Here is a 16,672-nt window from a genome sequence, read left to right as displayed (position 1 = left end):
TAAAGCCAGCATAATTGTTGAACACTGTTATCTGGTTTCTGCCTTGTAACCAGACTGGCTCTTTAGAGCTAGGTATCTTATGAACACATAGGTCCCTGCTTATGCTTTTGCGTTTTAAAAGAAAAATTATAGTTATTTTTCTTTTAAAACAATTTACGCATAGAAAATATGAAAATATAGTAAAGGAAACAAAGAAAATACAAATCAGTTGTAATTCTATCATTCAACAGCAATCACCATTCATATACATATATATGTATGTCTGTATAGAGAGAGACGCATACACACACATACATGCATAAGTATACACACACACACACACACTGGCCCATATACATATACAAGCAAAAGTACTTTAAAAACATAATATAATAAACAACCTTCCAATATTCTATTTTTCTGAGAACATTATTGTTAATGGCAGTATACGATTCCAACATATGCATGAACCATAATCTAGTTACTCAAACCTCTGTTACTGGATATTTATCTTACCTTCTTTAAAAAAATATCTATAACTTACAGCACTGTGATTACTCTAAAGACCATACATCTTTAACCATAGATTATATCTTTAAAAAATTATTAGGAGGTAAAATTAAAAAGTATGAACATTTTAAGGCTTTTTAACCCTTCAGTGACAAATGCCTGCTAATGGGTTTTAACCAGTTTACTGTTTCACCAGCAATGAATGAATGAATAAGCGTGTCTAGTTTCCCGCTTGGAAGTTTGGATCCTCTGGGCATGAGGCTGCCTTGACCACTCCCCAACCCACATCTCCTCTCTGTCCCACGCAGATCTTTACAGCGTCTGTGGCTCAGTCTACCCACAGGATGGGGTTCTCCCATCTGCTCCTGGATGTCCCTGACTGCTGGGTGGGCCTATGTTTATCACCTGCCATCCATATCCACTCTCAATCCCTCCTTCAGAATTGAAAATCTTGGTCTTCACGTTGCAGTATACTGGTTTAGTCCATTTTGCTGGGCGACGACAGGGACCCAAGTCTGTCATTCTGGCCCCTCGATGGTAAAGCCTTAACTGTGGGCAGGAGAGGCCAGAAACAAGTTTTCAGGGCTTCGTAAGAAGCCCTTGAGACAAAACTGGAGAATAAAAATCATCCTTAAAACGTATGTATATTTTTTAATGCACAAGGGTGAATAAAATAAATATTTCTGGGTAAAGATTATCCTAATGAATTAATCCAGGATTAACAGTTCGAACAAAAACTAAATGTTCTCTTTGTTCCCGAAACTGGTGACTTCTGGTCTGGAGCCTTGGTTTCGGGTGGGCTCCCCCAAAAGTCACAGCCATTGCTGCCCAGCATTCTCCCCTCCTAGGCATCACCTTTCAGTTTTCCTTTCCCTCTACTGTACAGTTAAAAATTTTTTTAAAAAAACATAATGGTTACTCTGTATAGTTTAGTATACAACTTTTAGTTGACCATTATTTCTTAAGGATTATCTTAAATTATGACAAAGTCATATTTTCCAGTCTCTATCTTCACCTCTTTCACAATTTTCTTTACTATCCTTCTACATAAAGTTTGGCAAAAGACTATCTGAATTGCACTAAACTAATGATTAATTTGAAAGAATCAACATGTGGACTTTCCATCAAGGCACATGGCATAAATATTTTTTTATTTATTAAATCCTTCCTTTATATGTCTTAACAAAGTTTGCAACATTTTTCAAAATTATCACACAAATTTCTCGTTAAGATTATTGACATTTTTTAGTCACATTTTTTTCAAATAGAACCCTTTTGAAATCATGTCTTATTAACTAGTTAAAGCTAGTTATTAATGCTATTAATTAATAAATTATTTTATTAATAAGTTAATTAATTAATAAAATGGTATTAATGAATATATCTGACGATTGATGAGGATTTTACAGTTAACTGAAATTAATTTGGGGATGCAGGCATCTTAAAGGCTGAGAAAAGATATTACTGTAGATGCTTCTATGCTTGACCAACAATGTAAACATAATCAGACAATGGTGCACAAATGTCTAGTTCTATGTGTTAGGTAAATGAATGAAGAGCTAAAAGCTTGTAAGTAACTTAAATTTAGGGAAAGTTTCTTGTTTATATACATCCTGTGAGGCTCACTTTTCCCCTATGCTTCCCTCCAAGCAGAATCCTTATCTTAGTGACAATTACATAATAGATACCCCAATTGAGAGTTGATTCTATTTGTTCCTTTAATATGGTTTCTCTATTTTTAAGATTTATGAACTTCTCAGATTCCCAAACTGCATAATTTTTATCTGAACAATGGAGCACAAAAAGAAACAGACATTTGGTATATAAATTCTAATCATACTCTGAGCTCTGGAACTATTTGGAAAATATTATCATTTTAATTGGATGTTATTCAAATACATACCAGAAGAGGGCAGCACCACCAAGGCCCCCAATAGTGACATCAGTCAGACCGTCACCATTTAAATCCATTTCTCCGTGGATAGACTGGCCAAAAAATTTCAGTGTCTCGCCATCTCCCCCTGATGGAATACGCTGTGAAAATCCCAGCAGAGAGTTTTTAATGTCGGAAGAGTCTCTACAAAAACAGTTTCAAATAAATCTGAGAACTTGGAATGGTTAACAAAAAATTAAAATTAGAGATCTTTTGGAAACCTGCCCAAGAGGCCCCTCATGTGGAGACAAGAGGAATTACTCAGATATTCCCAAAGGATATTCTTTTTATAGTGCAGACAAAATCATTTCAGGGTTACTGACACCAGAGAGAGGGGAAAATGTTATATAACGTCATCTTGTCCAATCCTCAAGGAAAACATTATGAGTAATTGGCTCTACTTTCTAGTTCCTGTTCAATTCCATTACACAGAGATATTTAAAGGTGCTGTAAACACATCATACAAGCAAGAGGGGGAGTACAAAATTATCCTAGGGTCAGTTTGGGGTTCACTGAACTTTGAGGCTGGGTCTAAATAATACATGCTATCAAATACATTTTTCAATATGCAGTCTTTTCTGTCTGTCAAAAGTGGTTCTGAAAGTCAAAAGCATAATAGACTCAATTTCGTTCACATGTATCTACAATGTTGGGAAGGCACAATGAATATGGAGTTCTCGAAGACTGATCTGTGCACATTACCATACATAATATGTTTGACATCTGTACTTCCTGACTTAGCTTGGGTTCAAGCTGATAATATTTTAATAGACCCTGATGGCAGGGAGACCCGACTGACAGACACTCCCTAAACTCGGGATCTCCTTATCCTCCTGTTTTTCCACTTAAATATCATAAAATAAGAAGCAAAATAAGGCCAACCAGATGGAAACATTTTTCATGCTTAAATGTTTGTGGCTCAGTGGAAATTATTTCCTTATTTTTTCAGCAAAAAAAATCAGGAGTTATCGGCCCCACTGTTTCTGGAGGACTTGATTCAGTCTGAATCTGGATCATTCCATACACAAGCAGCACCTCTAGTTACCATGGAAATGAATGAGCACATCCTCACCCATCCTTGGGAAAGCATTTTGCCAATAATTAAACAAACTCAACTCTAATATTCTTTATTGTTTTTGTTGCTTAAAGCTGCACCTTGATTTACCACCATTTTACAAAATTAATTGCTTATGGCAATCTAGTCTACTTACTAATGACTTAAAAATCCTTCTTTTTCTACTGCAAATGCCACTCCATTAAATGTGAGGCATTGAAACTGAATGAATAAAGGGGTAGAACACAAGAAAGAAACTCCTTCCTTCAGTTCCTGGTTCCATCATGCCCCAATAGTTAATACAGCCTATTTCCAGTTACAAAATACCATGCAGATTTTTAACAGAAGCAAATCACTTATTAAATGGATAGGAGTGTCATTACGGAAATATGCCCTTTATTTTGTTGTTTCACTATTAAGGTCATTATGACTTTATGAAAAATTAAGCACAACTTCGCAAGACATGAATATATTTTGAGAATTCTGTTGACTACAGAACCGAAGAACAGTCAACTGTAAAGCGAAATAATTGATGTTCTGATTTTCTTTTCATGTTATACAAGCTAGAAAAGTAGTGAATTCTATTTTATTTACAAGTAGTTGTTCAATGCCTAATTAACTATGGTTACTTAAAAACAGACAACTACATTAGAAGAATTCCTTTAAACTCTTTGACTTTTATAATGCATGAAACACTTCTGTAAATGGACATTTTTCTCATGTAGGAAAAAGTTACATTTATGTATTAGAGCCATTAACTGACAATAAATTTAAAACAAGAACAAAAGAAATCCCCTGCAGGTTAAGTTTAATTATTCAGATTTTTTTTTCCAAGAGGGATTACTTGGGAGAAAATTATAAACCTTCAGAAGCCCAAATTTATTTGATGAGAATATACCAATTTAATTCATAAATATAAACTTAATGTGATTTTATTATAAAAACATGGGTATTGAATATAAAAACAATTTCATCTCCTTTATTGGCTAAATCATGTAATTATTGTTCTCTTACTCAGAAAGTGGTATCCTCTGTTTAGGATCAGGCACACTGTAGATGTTAAATAGCATTGTTAAAAAGTGTTCTTTTGTTTTGCTTTTTTTACCATTTCAAAAGATCAGGTCATGGAGACAAGGCAAATAACAACAGAAAAAAAAAAAAAAACTAGATAAAAGAATAAAATTACAAGTAATTCTTCTATAAAGAAAACTTAGAATTAGAAATCTAGTTTCCCAAGAGACAGAAGAAAAAAATTAAATAACTCATGAAGCAAGACAGATGACACCTGGTATTGAACCCACTTATCACTTAAGGGCAAGAATCACAGAATCAGAAATATATGTGTAATATAATAAACCAATGTTATCTCAATGAATGATAAAGCTAAAAAAACCCATATACTGCTACTGATTGCATGACAATACACCACTGTTGTATTGCAGTAACATCCACTCCTGCTACACTAAATTATAATTAAATAAAAGAATCTGTAGGTTTAACTTCTTACTTGTGCATACTCTTCCCTTATAGTCTTGCCACTTCCATGATAAATGTACACGGCTCCCCCATGATCATCTTCCAGGGGTGCTCCTATCACGATGTCATTAAATCCATCAAGATTGAGGTCTTTCACAGCAGAAATAGCTGTTCCAAAACGAGCCCCACATGGTTCATTTTTGTTTTCCTTTGTGCATGAATTGTGCTTCAGAGATGAACAGCAAGTCTGCTTCATGGGTTCCAGGCTCATTTGATATTCAAACCTTGTCTGGAAGAAAGATAAACAGGATACTTATGGATTTCTGTCATTACTACAGCAGAGCGAAGTTTCTAAGTGCATACTAAATCAGCGCTACTAAAAACCATTTGTACCTCAATGGTAAAGTTTGTAAAATTTCTTAAAAAGTGTGTCTATCTGAGAGCAAAGTTAGAGATTTCAAAGAACAGATTGTAGAAGTGTGGGAAAGATGATGTATTGAGGATTTTAATGGATTCTCCTTTTAATGTAATCAAGTGAGTACATAACTCACAGCAGCTTTTTAAAGCTGAAGAGCTGAATTTTAAAATCTTCAATTCATGTCACTATCCTTTCTTCACCCATTATTGTGCTTTTTGGAAAAGTCTCTCTCTATTCTCCCCTATAAAGGACGGAAAGTGCTAGCAATGATGAACAGGAACACATTTTCTTGGGAAAACAGGGAAAAACAGCACAGGACCAAAAAATGTTGACAGGAGGAATCAAAAAGATGATAGGAAGAAAGATATGTAATTTATGATTTTAAATAATTAATATGGGAAAGACTCTAATAATTTAACAAGCTAAATAGACACATCCCAACTTTGCTGTAAACAGCAAAAAATTCTTCTAATGAAGAAATCAAGAATTATTTCGCTTAGCAAATGATGTCTAAAGTTAGGATCAGAAAAACAAAATCTCACTGTAGCAGAGTGAAGTATTCCAAAGACCATAGCAGTTTGCTCAAAGTCTTTGGTGCCACTGCCTTAAAATTCACCGCTTCTCCACAGTCTCTCCCCCTTCCCCCGTTTACACACACAAACACACACACACACACAAGCACACACGCACACACACGCGCGCGCACACACACACACACACACACACACACACACACACATAGAGCTTGAACTGTTAATGTGACCCACCTCTAGACCAGAGCTCATGAATGGTTGCCCTGTGAATTTAGCAATTTAGTGAGATTTATTTATCTTTATTCTATATACTCTTTAAAAAGTTCACATTTACAAGCAGAAAATATCTAATGGTTTGAACTACTTTATCAGAATTCTAAATGTTCGTTTAGAGACTGAGGATTTAGTGAGGTAGAATGGCCCTGAAAGCTTCTTTGCTCCTTTTGCTGAAGCAAGTGAAAGATTAGACCAACATTATTAATTGAAATTTTAAGAAAGAAAGATTCTCCCAGATTTCTACCAAAGTTATCAGGTTACAGTTACCATTACCTGATTCAGAGCATAGACGTACACTTTTCCTTGTTCCTCCTTCTCTGTTCCCATGAACATGGGAGCCCCGACTAGAAGAATGTCAGTATTAGAATCTTTATCAATGTCAATTGTCGTTAAAACACTTCCAAAGTAGGAACCGATCTAGGACATAAGACAAAACAGAACAAAACGGTCTGATGAACATCAGAAATTCTCAAGGAAACTAAAAACCTGCATTTCTCTTACTTATACCAATTGAGAAGAGTATTTGGGAGTCAGATGACAAAGGAAATGAAATATAGAAACTGATGCTACCTGAGACCTCTTTATTGGCTCTTGCATGAAGCTAATGAATATTAGGTCCCTCCTGGGGGATGAGCAGTTGTCATAGATTCTGTAGCTTGAGAATAAGAGAAAGGATTTCTTTTGTCTTTCACCCTAACCTCTCTTCTCCATAAATCAGAAAAGATCAGTAATAATACAACAATTTTTTAAGGAAATAAATGAAATAAACAATAGAAGGCATTCCTGAATGGCTTCAGTATATGTTTAAATACACCACGAGGAACTGAATTATCTTGGAACACTGGGGCAATATATTTCACCTTAGAGTCTTAGAAGACTGTCTACTCAACAAAATCACTAAGTCTTGTCCCAGCAGCTATGAGAGATAGAGAAATATAAAAGGATTGCTGGGGGACCATCCTCTACCAGGACTGTATTTTCTCTTTAATGATAGGGATGAATTTTAGGGAAATCCAGGGTACTTGTGCTTCATTATCCAAGTGCAATAACTTTCCCAAATGTTGACCTGTGTTTGATATTCGATGTGCTGTATAATTTTCTCCTTGAAATTTCCTGTCGTCTTCCAGGACTTTACTTTTGCTCTTCTGATTCTGCCACTGTATCACAGGCCATTCTTTCTTCCCATTTGGCTGGCTCCTTTCTCCCCTTCCATTCCCTAGATTTTGGCCTCCCCTGAGTTCAGACCTGCAACTATTCCCTTCCCTTATATGACCAATCCTTCCCTACCAATTCCCACTATCTCAAATGGCAAATTTCACTCCATCCTCCTTCTCAAGACTCCCAGTTCTACATTTCTACACATTGCTGGACAGCTGCTAGACATCGATTTTTTGAATGTCCTTTTCTCACAGGCTTATGAAAGGTTTAAAAGGTCTTTGCTTTTAGGTTGAATTAATTACAAATGTTAAATAAAATGTTGTAAGATCTGGCAATATTGGGTCTTCATTGCTACATGGCAATAGCCGTCTGAAGCTGAGCAGGGGCTAAGCCCGTAGCTGGTTCACAAGCTGCCCAGCCCATGGCTCCCACTTCCTATTGTCTTCTGTCCAGCAGCTTTTTTATTTGCTTACCTCCCTGCCACCTGCAACCATTTGGATTTGTGCTCACTGTTACAGAAAACATGTCTAAAACCAAATACCATTTTAAAAATATCTAAACTGCTTGAGTTGCTGACATTCTTTTATTTTTTTTAATTTTTGAATTTTATTTCATTTATTTTTTATACAGCAGGTTCTTATTAGTTATCTATTTTATACATATTAGTGTATACATGTCAATCCCAATCTCCCAGTTCATCCCCCCCACCCCGCCCCCCGCCGCTTTCCCTCCTTAGTGTCCATACTTTTGTTCTCTACATCTGTGTCTCTATTTCTGCCTGGCAAACCGGTTCATCTGTACCATTTTTCTAGGTTCCACATATATGTGTTAATATACGATATTTGTTTTTCTCTTTCTGACTTACTTCACTCTGCATGACAGTCTCTAGATCCATCCATGTCTCTACAAATGACCCAATTTTGTTCCTTTTTATGGCTGAGTAATATTCCATTGTGTATATATATATATGTATATATATATATATATACATATATATATATATATATATATACCACATCTTCTTTATCCATTCGTCTGTCGATGGGCATTTAGGTTGCTTCCATGACCTGGCTATTATAAATAGTGCTGCAATGAACATTGGGGTGCATGTGTCTTTTTGAATTATGGTTTTCTCTGGGTACATGCCCAGTAGCGGGATTGCTGGGTCATATGGTAATTCTATTTTTAGTTTTTTAAGGAACCTCCATACTGTTCTCCATAGTGGCTGTATCAATTTACATTCCTACTAACAGTGCAAGAGGGTTCCCTTTTCTCCACACCCTCTCCAGCATTTGTTGTTTGTAGATTTTCTGATGATGCCCATTCTAACTGGTGTGAGGTGATACCTCATTGTAGTTTTGATTTGCATTTCTCTAATAATTAGTGATGTTGAGCAGCTTTGCATGTGCTTCTTGGCCATCTGTATGTCTTCTTTGGAGAAATGTCTATTTAGGTCTTCTGCCCATTTTTTGATTGGGTTGTTTGTTTCTTTAATATTGAGCTGCATGCTTATATATTTTGGAGATTAATTCTTTGTCCGTTGATTCGTTTGCAAATATTTTCTCCCATTCTGAGGGTTGTCTTTTCGTCTTGATTGTAGTTTCCTTTGCTTTGGAAAAGCTTTTAAGTTTAATTAGGTCCCATTTGTTTATTTTTGTTTTTATGAGTTGCTGACATTCTAATCATGGTGCCATCTTTCTCCCAGACTCCCAGGCTTGAAACTCAAATCACTCATGATTTACATTATTCGTGATACTCTCCTCAAGCGTTCATAAGCAATTTTTTTCACAAAATTTTACACTTCCTGTCTTAGAGACAATCAATAGAGTGATAATGGGCCTAAGATGTCATCCAAATGGTTTCTTTTACAATCTTGTCAATTCTTCCTTATTTATGTCTGCCACATCCCTTCCTTTTCTATTTTTATTGTTGATATATCATTTCAGGTTCTTCTCGCCTCATCCTTCAGCTCCAACAAAAGCCTTGTTTTTTTATTGTTTATGCATTTTCTGATTATAAATGTTGTCAAAGGGCTAATAACACCCTCTCAGCTGGTAAAAGAGAATCTGACCTTTGGTTTATTCTAACTCTGTCCCCCTGGAAATAAGATCATCATATTCAGCTATAACACTTAGCAACATTGAGTGTGGTGAAAAAAACCTCTGATTGGAACACTGCATTTAGGCTGGGTGGAACTATAAACACCCGATGAAGATAACATATTTTGGGCTTCCTAGATTGCAGTGACTCTTCTAACTGCATGCCTTTAGCAGGACCCGGGGAAGCTATGTCTATGGTGCTGTTTTAAAAGATGTTGGCTCCTGTAGGGCTTTAAAGCCAGGGCAGCTCCTGCACCTGCTTTAAGTGTCTGTCTCTTGGCACCTCAGCTGTGCTGTTGAGCTGGGCTGCTTCCAGGGCTCCTACAGGGGAGGGAGGCTGGTGCTGCCCTGCCCTTCTGAGTAGTTTGTGTGAGTGTGTGTGTGTGGGGGGTAGTCTAGTGAGTTGGAATATTTAGTGAAGCCCAAGAACGCCCCCATCCTATGAGGAATGTAGAATAAAATCTCATTCTAGAACACCTGGAAAATGCAGAAAACTATGAAGAAAGGAATAAAAATTACCCAAATTATCACCATTTAACAATAACCAACAATAGCATAGATGTTTCTTTCAGTTTAGAAAAGATTTATATATACTTATGTTTGTATATTGCATATATAATTTCTTAAACTACTTTTAAGAAATGAGAATTCTCTGACTTTACACATTACAAATTATTTCCCATCACCTCCAGGGGAAAATCCAAATTCCTTAGTCTACCATTCAAAACCTCACACAGTTGGGCCCCACTGGCTCTTTCACTGCACCTCCTACCTATCTACATTCTGTCTTTCTTCTAGACTAGCCCACATTTTGTCTCTTATTAAGACTTTCTGTACCATCCTAGCTTAAAAGAATCTTTCTATGTTCTGAATTTATTGTCTGTGGCCCTGGCACTTTCATGCTTATTAATGTTTTAGATTTCTTTGCTTGTGTATATGTTTGTACATCTGTATCTACATCATTATCTACACATCCTACACCTACCTCCATCCAGCTGAAATATTACTGATGCCAAAGACACAGACACTTTACATTCCTCCGAGGAACTTAACATGGGGCCCTGTTCACAGTGCATGTTGAATATGGGGGTACTGTTTTTTAAAAAGTTTAGGACAACAGACAGTTCAATTTACATAGATAGAGTGTGAATGGATTAATTTAAAACAATGATTTTGAAGTTTACCTGTTCTCCATGGAGTGTCTGGAGAATCCTGATGTCTCCATCCTCCATCCTGTAGATGACCACCTGGCCTGTATGATTGTACCGTGGCTGTCCGGCAATGTAGAGCACACCTCCAGAAACAGTGGCGGAGTTTACTGTGTAACCTAACGAAAGAGAGATGCTGGATATACTCACTGGCCCCTTGGAGTTTGCATGGAATAAATTAAGATCCATTTTAAACGGTTGGGAGAATCACTGTTATATGTTTATATGGACTTCTCTTTTTTTGAAAATAAATATATATACTTTAATGCAGGTAAGTTTGTTTAGGTAGAAGCTTTTAGTGTGCTCCCTAATTATCTACCACAACTGCTTCATTCTGAAAAGGTATTTTTCCCCAAACCTCAGTTTTTCATTGTTTAAAAGCACAAATGATATAACATTGACAGAAAAAGAAAACATACACACACACACACACACACACACACACAAAACTCTCGCAATCTCAATTTACCCCTTTGAAGTAAATCAATTGTATTTCATTTGGATGCATGTGTCTGTGCTATAGAAATTGATAATTTTATACAGTTGTAATCATAGTAAATGTAAACCTTTTCTGTATTGCTGCCTAGGTTTTTAATTGTTATTTTAAATGGTTGAAGCTTCTTTCTCAGTTAAGGTATAAATGCCTTGTGTTTATACCATAGGACCATTCCCTGTTGGAATGGTGGAATTTAGGTGGTTTTTAATTTTTTGGCATTACACTTAAGCCTGCAAAGACATCTTTGAGTATTTAATTTTTTTCTTTCTTTTGGATTTTTTTGATGACAAATTTCAAGGAATAGATTACTGGAGCAAATTTTTAATGGTTCTTATAATGTCTGATGAATTGTTTCCAGAATATTTGTGCTAATTCATTCCATGAACAGCCACTGGAGAGAGTAGTTTAACCAAATTCTTACAAACATTAGGTACATTACTATTATTTAAAATTGTGGATGTTCTAATAAATGTTAAACAATATCACCTTGCTGTGATTTAAATTTTCATTTGTTTGATTAAAAGTGAGCTTGAACAGTTTTTCACAATTATTCCTCTTTTTAATTGGGCCTTCATGACCTTTAAAATTTTAAACTGTGTCTTTAAAGCAGATTATTATTAATTTTTGAGTGAAGAATTAGATTTATTCTTTGTATCTCTAGAGAACAGAGCTAAATCAATAGATAAAAATTACCACGTGGAGATGTCAACTCTGCAGAAGGAAGAAATGTTCTAATAACCAGAACTGTCCATCATTGGAGTAGAAGGCAGATTATTTTTTCCAAATGCCACAGAATAGCATTTTTTACTGAGAAAAAGATTATATTGATAACTTACTTACCAAGTATTTTACCATAAGATAATAGTTCCACTTTCTTCCAAAACTTTAAAAGAGGAACAGAAGTTTTGTACTGAAATATGTTTATTCTTACAAGTCCTAAAGGAACACAATTCCTCAGCCATATTCCCCTTCATGAATATTTTTCTCACATTTTCATTTCTTCACCTTAGAGCTTTTAAAAAAATTTACTATACATAATAGACTGTAAAATATTCTTTTTCTAATGTGTAATGTGTTATATTTTTAGGTTACTAAGCACAATATTGCTTAAAAAATAAAAACTTTAGGGTCATGTTTATACATAAATAAAATGGAAAAGAAGAATGTGCAAAACAAAGGTTGTGTTATTTCATGCAGCTCTACTAGAAATATTAAGAAGAGAGTGGGGTGAGAGTGCTGGGACACAGTGATTTTGTTGTTGTTGTTGCAATTTTCAGAGCTATGAATGCAAACTGATAAAAGAACCTTCAAAAAACAAGTTGAAAATTATGTTTGAGGCTTGGAGTTGTGCGATTATCTAGCTGACTTTGATGACGCGCAATTGATTACTAAGCCGCTAGCTGAAATCTTCACGGGGGCAGTAACAACCAGCCAGGCAGCCCTGGTTGAAGCTCAGGTATCTAAAGACAATAAAGAGAAAGTGAGAACAAGGGCCCAGTAAAGTCTAGTCACAATAGAAGGATAATCATTAGAAAGATTTAAAAGCTTAATATCACTTTCTGAAAAGGAAAGGCACACGATTGAAGAGAAAGGAAAATTGATGGCATAGTTCTGTGTGTAGATTTATAAAGAGTAAATCCTGCCAGCTCTCACGATTCACTTCTCGGGAAAAGTGCTAGGATCTGGTGAGGTAATGGGAAACAGGTAGGATCTGACTTGATGTCACGCGTTTGCCTCACATCTTTACTTTTCCTCGTGAATCAGTCTAGCGTGATTAGAAATCAGCAAACTGTGGGTGGGGGAGGTAGAGAACAGGATCTCGACTGTATGCTCACCAGCAAACCCACTTGTTGAGTACATGTCAGCAAAAGGCAGTTACTGGGCTACAGAAAGACAGGTGGATGATTCCATCCTGAGGGAGGTTGCACAGCTTCAGTTCCTGCTTCTTTCTGATTATTGGTTACTATGGGATTTTTAAATAAACTGTCTACCTCTCACTTTTCTTCTTCAGTAAGAATTTCCATAGTCTAACAACTTTCAATCCACATGGATTGGGAGAACACATTCAAACTCTTCTTAATGCGTAACCCATACAAGGAAACATTTTGAAAGCTTAATTTTAGATTTAGAATAATATTTGGGGGGAAAAAAGCTATTTTTCTCCCCTGACCTCTTTCTGAGTGCTTTTCTATTTTGAAAGAAATCTTACATATAATAGACTTTATGTTGGCAAAATGTCTAAAGCACCAACCTGTGCCTAAGATAATGAAAGGATTTCTGAAACAAACCAAAAAAACACATCATCTGAGCAGACTGTAGACAACATACCCCCAAATTTCCTTTTCTGGGCAGACAGGAGTCATGTATTATAAATACTGTGGTCAGAAATGAAGGTTCTCTTAATTTTTTTTGCTTACAGCAGTATCTTTCAGTTTTGAATTCTCTAAGTCTGCTCTAAGCAAATCATTAACCCAAGGTTTTTGAGAATAATAGATTTACGGTTCTTTAAGGTTATTTCTTTTTAAGGAATTCAATGACAATCACTCAGAATACCAAAATTACTGTAGTGTTATTTAAAAAATAACATTATTATTTAATATATTATTAAATATCGTGTTAAAGTGTGTGAACTTCCTTAGAGAAGTGACAATGTAACTCACATCTTTGTGGACTTCAATGTCTTTGTGGACAATGTCTTTAATGTTGTAACTATTCAATACTAATTAGTAGTAGTATTAATGTCAGCTACTCTTAGTAGGTATATAATAACACCTGTATTAGTTTTCTATTGCTGTTGTAACAAATTACCATAAACTTGATGGTAACACATCACAAATATATTATCTTTTAAAGTTAGAAATCAGACCTAGGTCTCCCTGGGCTAAAATCACGGTGTTGGCAGGGCTGGGTTCCTTCTGGATGCTGTAGAGGAGAATCCATTTCCTTGTCCACTGTGGCTTCTAGAGACCACCCACATTCCTTAGCTGTGGCCCCGCTTCTCCATCTTAAAAGCCAATATTGCATATCTCTGACCATTTTTCTATAGTTCTATCATCCCCTGTCCACATCCAGGAAAGCTTCTCTGATTTTAAAAACCCATGTGATGAGATCGGGCCCAGCCAGGTATCTCAGGATAATCTCCTCATGTCAAGATCTTTAACTTAATCACATCTGCAATGTCCCTTTTGCCATATAAGATCTGGATCTGGGGATTAGGACATGGACATCTTTAGGGCATTGTTCTGCCTATCATAATACTAATACTAAGAGGAATGTTTTCTATATAATATTACATAATATACAACAATAGACAATACCTATTGAGGGTCGGCTGTCTGTCAAGCACAACACTAAGCACCTTACAGGTATTATTTAATCTCATTTTCATAACAACCCAAATTTTATATATATTTTTTAATAAATAAGCAAATTGAGGCTTTGAGGAATAAGGCAATTTGTCTAAAGTCATAACCAGGGGCAGAGTCAGAAAACAAACTCAAGATTCTACGACCCAAGAGTATCTCTGTACTGTCTGACTGTATACCCAGTGCCATAACCACTTCAACTCACTTCAGGTATGATGGGAGCAGCAGCTTTATAATTTTTATTTTTATGGGTGCATGATGTTGCATTAAGTGGATTTACTATTTACCATTTACTTAACTATTCCCATATTTTTGAACATTAAGGATATGCCATTTACCTCAATAAAATACTATGAAAACAATTGTTCCCTTGGCATTCTTAAATAATTGGATTTTTTCTTTAGGTTAGATCCTCAGAAATGAAATTTCGAGGTCAAGGTGGTGTAAACATTTTTATGGCTCTGGATACACATCGTCAAACGACTTTTCTAAAAAGTTATATTACTTTATATGCCACTGTTACATATGAGGACAAATGTTCTCAGATTCTTCTATCTAGGATGGAAAGAAACCTCAGGTTAAACTGGTTCTTGATTTCTAGGTATTTCACATAGAACAGTCTCATAGAATCTTAGAACATGAAGAACATTTAGAAATTATCTAACCTGAGATTGGTTCAAGATGGCAGAGTAGAAGGATGCGCTCTAACTCCCTCTTACGAGAGCACCGGAATCACATCTAACTGCTGAACAATCATCGACAGGAAGACACTGGAACTCACCAAAAAAGATACCCCACATCCAAAGACAAAGGAGAAGCCACAATGAGATGGTGGGAGGGGTGCAATCACAATAAAATCAAATCCCATAACTGCTGGGTGGGTGATTCACAAACTGGAGAACACTTATACCACAGAAGTCCACTTACTGGAGTGAAGGCTCTGAGCTCCATGTCAGGCTTCCCAACCTGGGGGTCCAGCAATGGGAGGAGGAATTCCTAGAGAATCAGACTTTGAAGGCTAGAGGGATCTGATTGCAGGATTTTGACAGGACTGGGGGAAACAGAGACTCCACACTTGGAGGGCACACACAAAGAAATGTGCACATCGGGACCCAGGGGAAGGAACAGTGACCCCAGGGGAGACTGAACCAGACCTACCTGCTAGTGTTGGAGGGTCTCCTGCAGGGGGTGGGGTGGCTGTGTCTCACCATGAGCACAAGGACACTGGCAGCAGAAGTTCTGGGAAGTACTCCTTGGTGTGAGTCCTCCCAGAGTCCGCCATTAGCCCCACCAAAGAGCCCAGGTAGGCTCCAGTGTTGGATCACTTCAGGCCAAACAACCAACAGGGAGGGAACCCATCCTCATGCATCAGCAGTCAAGCGGATTAAAGTTTTACTGAGCTCTGCCCACGAGTGCAACAGCCAGCTCTACCCACCACCAGTCCCTCCCATCAGAAAACTTGCACAAGCCTCTTAGATAGCCTCATCCACCAGAGGGCACACAGCAGAAGCAAGAAGAACTACAATCCTGCAGCCTGTGGAACAAAAACCACATTCACAGAAAGAAAGACAAGATGAAAAGGCAGAGGGCTATGTACCAAATGAAGCAACAAGGTAAAACCCCAGAAAAACAACTAAATGTAGTGGAGATAGGCAACCTTCCAGAAAAGGAATTCAGATTAACGATAGTGAAGATGATCTAGGACCTCGGAAAAACAATGGAGGCAAAGATCGAGAAGATGCAAGAAATGTTTAACAAAGATCTAGAAGAATTAAAGAACAAAAAAACAGAGATGAACAATACAAAAACTGAAATGAAAACTACACTAGAAGGAATCAATAGCAGAATAACTGAGGCAGAAGAACAGATAGGTGACCTGGAAAACAGAATGGTGGAATTCACTGCTGCAGAACAGAATAAAGAAAAAAGAATGAAAAGAAATGAAGACAGCCTAAGAGACTTCTGGGGCAACATTAGATGCAACAACATTCGCATCATAGGGGTCTCAGAAGGAGAAGAGAGAGAGAAATGACCCGAGAAAATACTTCAAGAGAATATAGTTGAAAACTTCCCTAACATGGGAAAGGAAATAGCCACCCAAGTCCAGGAAGTGCAGAGTCCCAGGAAGGATAAACCCAAGGAGAAACACGCTGAGACACATAGTAAT

The 16,672-nt window shown here is 36.6% G+C and overlaps 1 protein-coding gene across 3 annotated transcripts in view; it reads right to left on the bottom strand.

Moving 5' to 3' along the window:
• ITGA1 (integrin subunit alpha 1) overlaps positions 1–16,672 on the bottom strand; it is a 216,502-nt gene that overhangs the window by 38,754 nt on the left and 161,076 nt on the right. For all 3 annotated transcript variants that reach the window (XM_061189246.1, XM_061189244.1, XM_061189245.1), the window contains 4 exons: positions 10,621–10,763; positions 6,453–6,596; positions 4,984–5,241; positions 2,393–2,523 (listed from right to left, as the gene is read on the bottom strand). In XM_061189246.1, the coding sequence (XP_061045229.1) occupies positions 2,393–2,523; positions 4,984–5,241; positions 6,453–6,596; positions 10,621–10,763 (676 nt within the window). The remainder of the gene's footprint in view (positions 1–2,392; positions 2,524–4,983; positions 5,242–6,452; positions 6,597–10,620; positions 10,764–16,672) is intronic.

The sequence above is a fragment of the Eubalaena glacialis genome, chromosome 4 (genome assembly GCF_028564815.1).
Source record: "Eubalaena glacialis isolate mEubGla1 chromosome 4, mEubGla1.1.hap2.+ XY, whole genome shotgun sequence".
NCBI lineage: Eukaryota > Metazoa > Chordata > Mammalia > Artiodactyla > Balaenidae > Eubalaena > Eubalaena glacialis.
Note: the sequence above shows the minus strand (reverse complement) of the source record. Positions and strands in the feature narration are given on the sequence as shown.